This window comes from Ictalurus furcatus, chromosome 5, assembly GCF_023375685.1.
Source record: "Ictalurus furcatus strain D&B chromosome 5, Billie_1.0, whole genome shotgun sequence".
Lineage (NCBI taxonomy): Eukaryota > Metazoa > Chordata > Actinopteri > Siluriformes > Ictaluridae > Ictalurus > Ictalurus furcatus.
The window spans coordinates 23461780-23472035 of NC_071259.1; the positions used below are offsets into that span (position 1 = coordinate 23461780).

General features: G+C 40.3%; 1 protein-coding gene across 1 annotated transcript; it reads left to right on the top strand.

Annotated features, from left to right (window-relative positions):
• Positions 1 to 1370: 1370 nt before the first annotated feature.
• Positions 1371 to 10212, top strand: prdm2a (PR domain containing 2, with ZNF domain a). The gene is made up of 3 exons (XM_053625905.1): positions 1371 to 1453; positions 2828 to 2929; positions 3110 to 10212. Exons 2-3 carry the CDS (start codon positions 2911 to 2913, stop codon positions 7729 to 7731), a joined length of 4641 nt encoding a protein of 1546 aa, XP_053481880.1. The 5' UTR covers positions 1371 to 1453; positions 2828 to 2910; the 3' UTR covers positions 7732 to 10212.
• The last annotated feature ends 44 nt before the right edge of the window (positions 10213 to 10256 follow it).

Sequence of the window (10256 nt, forward strand, 5' to 3'; positions counted from 1 at the left end):
CGGTATGCTGTTGGAACAGGTATAGCGTTGCAGTCTCACAGCTCCACAGTTGCTGGTTTGTCTGTGTAAAGCTTTGTATGTTCTCTCGGTGTCGTGTGGGTTTCTCCAGGTTCTCCGATTTCATCCTTCCTCCCAAAAACATGTGAGTAGGAGGACTGGCTATGCAAAACTGCCCTAGCTGTGAATGAATGTTTAAATATGTGAACATGGTGCCTTGTGATGGACTGGTGACTTCCAAGCTTTGAGGTATTATCTGGTCATTACCTGATGAGTTAAATCCTGTTTGACCTACTGAGGTTGTTAATCCATTTATGAGAAATCAGGTAGGACCTAAATCTGGTCACTAACTGCTGAGCTGAATCAGGGTTGACCTATTTAATCTGATACTTAACTGATGAGTTAATGGGTGTTTCACCTACTGTCTGCCCGATATAAAGTACATTGTGTGGCTGATGCTGGCAGTAATAAATGCTTGTGAATGAGTTGGTATATATAATATGTATTTTCACAGACCATGGTGTATCTATCTATCTATCTATCTATCTATCTATACAGTATCTCACAAAAGTGAGTACACCCCTCACATTTTTTGTAAATAGTTGATTATATCTTTTCATGTGACAACACTGAAAAAATGACACTTTACTACAATGTAAAGTAGTGAGTGTACAGCTTGTGTAACAGTGTAAATTTGCTCTCCCCTCAAAATAACTCAACACACAGCCATTAATGTCTAAACCGCTGGCAACAAAAGTGAGTACACCCCTAAGTGAAACTTACTTTTGTTGCCAGTGGTTTAGACATCAATGGCTGTGTGCTGAGTTATTTTGAGGGGACAGCAAGTTTACACTGTTACACAAGCTGTACACTCACTACTTTACATTGTAGCAAAGTGTCATTTCTTCAGTGTTGTCACATGAAAAGATATAATCAAATATTTACAAAAATGTGAGGTGTACTCACTTTTGTGAGATACTGTATATATATATATATATATATATATATATATATATATATATATATATATATATATATATATATAAATAATATTTGGGCTTGGAGAAACTAACTTGAATAAACTTAAGTTAGAATAACAATTTGCAGTGGTGATATTTGCACTATGACAGTTTTCGATGAGCTGAAAAGGTACTTCCATGCCTTTTCTCAAAGGTCTACAGCTGTACTAAACAGTATGCCAAAAGTACACGCCAGATGCTTATTTAGACACACTCTTTAGTACTGTAGTATGCAGTATAGATCTAGCCTAAGCGCTGTAGGAGAATGAGCGCTCGCGCATGCGCAGTTGGCTGCGTGCGCTCTGCGTGCGCTCTGCGTGCGCTGCGTGCTGCAGTGACAGTGTACATCAGCGTTTAGCTTTTAGCCACCGGGCCTCGTACTGCAGCACCGTCCAGGCCAAATCTTGCCCACATGTGTCCAGATACCAACAAAGCCGGTAAGAAACGCACAGGTGTGCAATTCCTAACCTACTATAATGCTATTAATAATAAACAATAAATAGACCAGGCTCGCCCACCGCTGTGAGCTAATGTAGGAAATAACATCTTGTTTATATCACACGACGATGACATTTCGTGACCAGCTGACGCTTTTCCGATCATCATGCGTTATTTTATATAACCACAACTCATAACGTTTGCAGTATTTTCGAGGATTTTGCAGTGCATGAAACAACAGATAATCCCGCCTGTGTGTGTGTGTGTGTGTGTGTGTGTGTGAGAGAGAGAGACCATGACCTTCCAGACTGCGGTGCTAGAGCCGCGTTTATTTAAAGGAGCTGTCTGTGTGAAACACACACACACAACCGCAACATGTGGGCTCCACCTGCAGCGAATGAATAAAGCCACCCTCTTCTCTTATGAACAACAACAACATCATTCACTCGAAGTAGCTCGTGCAAGACTGTGGATCATTTAGGTTTGCAAGAATATATTTAATGCGCGGGCCGACGCAGTTTGTAAACACATTGCCAATGTCATAGCGTATAAACAAAACCGTAGGCTGATCAGTCAAATTCGCATCCTAATCGGTCTGCACTTGAAATACTGATATCGAGTGTACTATGCGTGCTTGGTACTGGTTCCTGGTCATACTGTCATTCCCTCGTGGTAATATGGCGGTACCGTGTGGTTTAAAATCAGTCTGTTTCTGTGCATCAGAGCTAAACAAAGCTTGGTCAGATTTATGAGCAAGCGTCTTCGCACACTGCTCAAATAATACATAATAAAACGCATATTAATTGCTCCCTGAATGCCAAAGTGCGCCTACACTGTTTACCACCTTACCCTGCACCACACTGTGTTATAATCTTAATCCGCTAGGTAATATAGTAGGATTGAAATGAAATATGTTATATCTGCTATCAACAGTTGAGTTTGGCTGGTGGGAGACTGTACAGACCTTCATTTCAATATGGAGCATGAGTATGTTATATAAAACCATTCAGGTGGTTACATGAGGCATAAATGATAGATCAGGGCAAAAAAAAAAAAAGGATTTTGTTTCAAAGCGGAAAGCAGGAAAATGGCTAAAGTATGAGGCTTTTGAGGTTTGGAACAAATAAAAGGGTGCGACTATGGATTTGTCAAATCTTGTCAAACCCTGGATGGTAGTTTTTTTTTAGCATATTAACTACCAAGCAGGGACTGGGATAGTGTATTCTGCTGTGTAATGACTCTGTATAGGTTACTTTGTTTGTCACTGAGACACACACACACACACACATGCACAAATATATTCTCTTACACTGTCTGTGCGAAATATGTGAAGTATAACACGAGATATTAATGATAATTATTCTGTCTCCCAGGTAATAGGAAATATCAATAAAAGCACAAAGGAGGTGGAGGAGTAAAACCAAACAGGTGGTTGACAACAGCCAGTGGGGCAGACATGGGTGATTCTGAGAACGGTAAACATTTATATTGATGTCAACAACAATAGAATACCACATAGGAAATGATTTTTTTAATAAAAATCCAAGTGGTACATATAATTGCTGTGTGAAATAAGCTTTATCATGTTCCCAGCATATCAGTTTATTAGAAATTTTAGATAGGAGCTGATTTGCATTTTTAATCTGTTGCATTAGTGAAAGCAGAGGAGCTGCTCGTTTCGTCAGAGAAGCAGCAGCAGTATGTAATTCTGCACTGCCCCGCTGATAGTCATCAGCATTCTCTGACTGGGGAATCTCCCCCTCTACATGACTCACTGAAGGAGAAAGAGAGAGAGCCAGAGGGAGGGACTGATGACATCATGGAGCAGTCTGAGGAGGACCAAAACATCTTGCCAGCACAGAGGATCGGTAAACCAACCATGGAACCAGTACCCTTGCAAACCATTGACTTAATAAATCAAAATATACCCTGTAAGACGGGTGAGACTGAACTCTTGGAAATGCTCAAACAGGACAATAAATCAGCAGATGCTGACCTGGACCCAGACTATGACCCCAAGATTAACCCTGATGGCAACCATAAGGGTTCATGCATGTTCTTCTGTCAGCACTGTCAAAGACGGTTTACTACCAAGCAAGGCCTGGAACGGCACATGCATGCCTTGTCATCCTGCCACACACAGATATTTAAATGCCGCTACTGCAGAAAGTGCTTCAGTACACAGTTCTGCCGACGTCGACATGAGAGAAGACATAGTAACACCAATAGAAGGGCAGGTGGTCTCATAATTAGCCCTGCTCCACAGGTTGTCGTAGAGACTCAGGGAATGGTCTCTTCACAAGAGGAAGACCAGCTTGCCCTGACTGCCCAGCCAGTCAGCAACTCTCCTGTGCCTGATGTGGAAGGAAGAGGTGACGCGGATGAATTTGGAGAGACTAAATGCTCTTTTGCCTGCAAGTACTGCAAGAAAGCATTTGGAACTCACACCAGCTTGCGAAGGCATGAGCGCAGGATACATGAACGTCGTCTATTGCCCAGAGGAGTCCGTCAGAAAGTTGTAAACTCTCATGAGGTTCAAATTCAGCATTCTGGTGGTCCGCCAGAAACCTCTTCCAATACACAACGCAATGATGCAGTCAGGCAAGAAGAGGAGTATATGGTCGATATTTCCAGCAACATCTCTGAGAACCTCAGCTTCTACATTGATGGGAAAATCATCTCCACCAGTGCTGTCACTAATTGTGAAGTGATGGAGCTGAATTCTGCCGCTGCTGTGATTGGTCTGGATGCCTTTATCGTCAACCCAGCTCAAATTACACAGGCCCTTAAAATAGATTCTAATGACTGCAACATGACCTCTGACCTCAGTGGTCAATCCTCTGGCAAAAGGAGGACATCTACCCCACCTTTACTGCCACAAATTAAAACTGAACTGGAGTCTGAATCTATCTTAACAACACCTTCCGCTGCTTCAGAAGGTACGTTGATTGGCACTGTTTTCCCCCGGACATTAGAGACCATTGTTTTACAGAAGGAGAAAACTATTTATCTGTCTCCCAAGCTAAAGCAGCTTCTACAGAACCAGGATAGCAGTAAGTCATCATTTTCTCTGATCAGTGAAGGCCAAAAACTCTGCCCACCTTTATCACTAACACTTTTACCTGCAACAAGTAGCAGGTTTAAGAGAAGGACAACATCCCCTCCTATCTCCCCACAGCAAAGCAGTCCGCCAATGCTGAAATCTACCGTTGTACAGGAAACTGATTCTTCTGCACCTAAAGTGCCAAAGATAGACAGTCACTGCACATCTGCTGTTATGAGCTCATCTAAAAATGGAGAAATAGAAACTGTAAATCCAGCTACAAATCATCCAGCTGAAACCATTCAGGAAAGTCTGCTATTGGATTGCTCTGCATCGGGGACTGGTGGCAGGTCATGTAATCAGCAGCCACTAGATCTCTCCAGTGCTGTCGGTAAGAGAGACAGTGAGGTCTTAGCTGACTGTGTTCTGGATCTGAGCATGAGCAGAAAGAGTACAGAGTCTGACTCAACTGCATGTTTAGCCTTCCAGACATCAGTTAGGAGGACTAAACCCAACTCAAGCATGTTGGAGAAAGTATTGCTAAGCCAGTATGCTGTAGTGGATGTTCCTACACCAGCACATGAAACTATCAATGCTCCTTTAGAAACAGATCTAGCAGCAATGGCTGTGTCTGAGCCAATTCCTGCTAACCCTGAAAGTGTTATGTCTGAGCTGCCTCCACCCTCTCCTCCTGCACTGGATGCAACCCCTTCTCTGCCAAATTCTGCTGCACTGCATACTGCCTCTCCAGCCCAGCCCCTTTCAGCTACTTCAGAGCCCACAGAGATATTACTACCAGCGCAAACATCCATAACCAATCAAGAGGTTCAACCTATCTGCTCCACTGCTCAGTCCTCCAGTACTGTAGCGCTCAACACTCCTGTGGAGCTCTCTGTCGGAAATTCGTTGGCAGCTTTTAATGTGTCTCTTCCTAATTGGCTTAATTCCGCCCCTGGAAGTGTGACCCATGCGCTCATCCCCACAACCCCAGCTCTAAGCTTACAAGGTCCTCAGTATCTTACAGATACATCTGTGTGTGAACTAGCACAAAGGACCTTGGTGATTGATTCTGTCTTGTCACCTGAAACACATCTAATTTCTCCTGTGTTGGTGAACCAGTCAAACATCAGTTCCCTGAGTTTTTCTCCAAATGTGGTTGTTATTGAGTATACTGTTGCACTGGAGTCCTCTAATCCCACCCCTGTTCCCCAAGCTAATGCTGTTCACTCGCTCTTTGATAAAACACCACCAGATCACACTGAAGCACAAGAACTCCAGCCTTCATCTCAACTACAGGCTGCCAACATCGAGCCATCAGTTTCAGAACTGCCAGAGGCTGGCATTGTTGAGGCTCAAGATCAAGTATTGGACACATCCTCTAATGGAGAATCATTAGAGAATTCAGTAGCAGCAGTACTGCCGTCACTTGGTCCCAGTGTTTCAGAGAAAGTAGAGACAACAGTGGAGCCTGCAGAAAATTCATCCTCTACTGATAATCTCAAAGTGGAAAGCTCAGACATTACCATACAGCAGAATCCTATGAGTGAGGAGCAATTGCCCTTGCCTCCTCTATGCAAGCGCTTTATGTGTAATGCCTGTGATGAGCTCTTCCATTCCATGAAGGGTCTGAGTCAGCATATTGGTGAACACTCAGGCACTTGGCCATATAAGTGTGAATTTTGTGTCCAGCTATTTGAGAGTGACACTGGTTTATTTGAGCACCGATCCAGTTACCATGGCATTGGTAAAATCTATGTCTGCAGAATATGCTCCAAAGAGTTTGCTTTTCTTTGCAACCTAGAACAACATCATCGAGATCTCCATCCTGGGCAGGAGTGCTCACATACTGAAGTAGAAAATGGTAAGTTAAGACCTGAAAACCATAATTGTCCAGTAAGAGCTGATACTTTTACTAAAGCGTGTCTTAGAAAAGACAAACTTAGCCAATCCTACCAAACAATTCCAAAACCAGAGGCTGACAATAACTCTGAAAACACTACTGAGGAGTTATACACTACCATCAAGATTATGGCATCTGAAGGTGTCAAACCCAAAGGTACAGATGTGCGGCTTGGCATTAACCAGCATTACCCAAGTTTTAAGCCACCTCCATTTCCATACCACAACCGAACACCAGTTGGACCAGTCACCACCACAGCCACTAACTTCACAACTCATAATATCCCACAGACTTTCAGCACTACAGTTCGCTGCACCAAGTGTGGCAGGGGCTTTGACAACATGCCCGAACTACACAAGCACATATTAGCCTGTGCTAATGCTAGCGACAAAAAACGCTACACTCCGAAAAAGAACCCCATTCCACTCAAGCAATTTGCAAAAGTGCAAAATGGAGTTCTGTTGCCTGCTAGAGGAGTCAACCTTAGACAGAATATCTCTCAAAAGCTTGGACAACCAAAAAAGCTCCATTTCCATGAGGCAGAAGCTAAGACAAAGCTGAGCGCTCATAGTAAGAGGAAATCTATGTGGGTACAAAGAGGGAGGCCAGTAGGGCGAAAGAGTTCACAGGAGGAGCTGGTGGTTTATGTTTGTCCTCATTGTAGTAGGGAGTTCACTTACCATGCCAGCCTGAAGAAACATATGGCTTTCAGCTGCCCAATGAAACCGATTTGCAGGAAACCTCCAAAAAGAAAAGGTAGCATCGCACCAACGCAGGAAAACCATGGACGTATCCGCACACGTGTATCAGATGTAATAATGAAACCACAAAGGTTAAATCAAGGACAGAAATCCTTAGCAAAAACACAGACCAATGAGACTGGTTCAGCCAGCAATGTGAATCTACCAGTCAAGGCTCAAATTGGCAAAGGGAAAATTACTGTGCGCAATTATAGGCCTAAAACATCTTATATTCTCTCAGGCTCGGCAGTTCACATAAGTAAAAAAAATAGACTCATTCTGATGGAAGCCACTCAGTCACCATTGGCATCAAAATCTTTAGTAGCAACAGGGAAATCTCAGCTGCAGAGCAATGGGGTACATGGTATGGAGAGGAAAATAAAGCAAAGAGATGTGGAGTTGAAGCCCAGCACAGAGGAGCAGTTCTCTCTGCGAGTGAGAGGTCCCGTTACCCGCAGTCTGCAGCAGGTTACATCTAATGTCACATCTAATACTAACAAAAAGGCTAACTCAACTAATCCAGCCAAATGCTTAGTCCAGACAGATGATCAGAATGTCGCTGAACATCAAGCAGTTGCAGAGTCAAAGAAATAAAATCAAAAGACAAAAAAATAAGGCCAAAAAAGGCATTAATAATGAAACTCTTGATCTTAACCTATGCCAAGGTTATCTGTAAATATTATCCACTGAAGGTTATATGTTTTTTAATAGAAGACTTTAACATTATAAGGAGACCATGAATGAGAATGGTTGTGAATTAGATTTCTTAACTGAGCTCAAAGTTGCAGTGTCCTTTTAAACTTCTGTTTATAGTGAACTAGCACTACAACATCTGTGGCATACATACATTCATACATTCATAAATATCATGTGAAATAGTTTAAAACCTGTTTTCACATTCTTAGTCCTTAAATACCCAACACTGCACATTTGACTGTTTTCCTGTCTTATTAACAAACTACATATTACTTTATAGTAAATATGGTGAGAGGAGGAAAGCAGTGTAAAAAAGCAGTGTAAAAGTAACTGGACTACAATTGGGTAGCAGTATTTTGTGTATTGACAAGGTTCTCATACTGTATATAAAAAAAATCCTTGCATATTGGCTATATATAATAATATAATTATTTTTAAAAAAAGTAGATCAAGGCATTACAACGAGATCATTTGCCAAAACAAAAGTTAATCAAGTTTAATTCATGATCCTATTTGCATAATGCAAACTCATGCCACTAATTTGGGTTTAAATATTCCTATAAACATGAATATATCTATGAATATGTATGCACTGATAATGAGGGCCTCCAGTAATTTTTCATATAGAATATTGTAGATATATAATGTTCACCTGTCCTCTAATGTCTAATGTTAATCCTAATACCCCTTATCTATAAAATACCATTATTTTGTATGGTTTATCCACATCAGCTTTCAAACTGTTTCCATATGTAAAACAATAATATGATCAGTACAGCTGCTACAGTACTCCTTCTCAGTCTGAAACATCGTCACATAGTAAATTAAGTGAAACAGACTTATATTCAGACACTATTTTGTTTTCTATACGCACTATCGCAATCGCTTGTCAGACTGCAATAATTGGCTATTTTTGAAGACATCAGTGAATTACTGAATATTATTTAATGTCAATTCAAACAAGAATATATACTCCTCATTAAGCGGAGTATATTAATTTTGTTAATTATTAGTGCGGCATATATCTGATACTTGTTTTCATACATGTAAATGTTGCTGCTAGATTTGATTTGCTGCACATTTAAAGGTGCACTTCCTAATGGGCAAGAGTGTATGGCATTGTGTTACTAAAAATGAAACGATGAGGAAAAACTGGGTCAACATGCCACTTCTACCACATCACTTTCACACTGTGTTTTATCACTGTAAACAGGCAACATTTGAGACAGGAAACATGCTGAGACTCTTAAGATTATTAAGCACATACGATGAGCTTTGTGTAGCATTTGTTGGGTTATTAATTATATTGGTGTCCTTATATGTGTATGTTAAAAAAAAAACCCAATTGTTCTGTGATTTGCACAATCCATGTTTATAAGCCTATAATGTATTGAATTTTGGGAACAGTACTGTCAATACCATTTGTGGGAAAAACCTAGAAGAACAGCCTTAAATGTTTCTGGTGAGAATGTAGCTTTGCTGAGGCAAGCTGCTTTAATGATAAATTATGTTTTGCTTCAGCACTGAAGGACTGGTGTTAGATTAGATTTGTTAGATTAGGAAATATCACTAACTGTTTTTTGTGTTGTTTTTTTTTAAGTTATAATGGGTAAATGAACGGTAATAAGGGTTCACGGGTATATGTTTACATTAGGGCCCATCAGATAAAAATGGCCTGCTGATTAGCTGACAAGATTAGCTTTTGTATATAATAAAAGGTTAGTAAAATCAAAGTACATAAGCATGGGCATATGGTCTCAAACTTGAATACAGCTAATTATTAAACAGTAATCTTAATCAGATTGTGGTTTGAGACTTAATCCTTAACTTGCAAACGAAATGACTCGATTCATTTCACAAATGCTAGTTTTAATTTAAAACACATTTTTGCACCTTGTAAATCAGCATATACCATGAATCTGAAATATCTGCTCTCATACTACCAAACTAAAATCACACCACTCATGTACTTAACCTGATGGAGAAGCTGTGAATAAAAAAAGGATCTATAAATCCTCATTTACTTGTGATATGTCTGTGGAAACTAATGTTAACATCCAAAGCATGTCTCTGTTTGAGCCACAGTGCTTTTGAAATGCTGTTATGTATGTTAAAATAAACTGCTCTGTGATAAATGCTCAGGAAGACCAGAGTTTGTTTATATGGCATGTTAACTCTTTGTCGACATTCTAGGAGCAAGACATAAGATTAATCAAACAATTGTGATGATAAAATAAAATTTTAATCCGTTTTACTTGTAAAAAAAAACAAAAAAACATGACCACCCTTGGCAACATTTCTTAAATGTCTGATGGACGCTGTGAAGGATTTTATATGAATTTTTTTTTTTTAACCTTTGAAGGATGTTTTTTTTTTTTTTTTTTTTTTTTTTTTTTTTTTTTACCAACAGATGGCGTGCTACA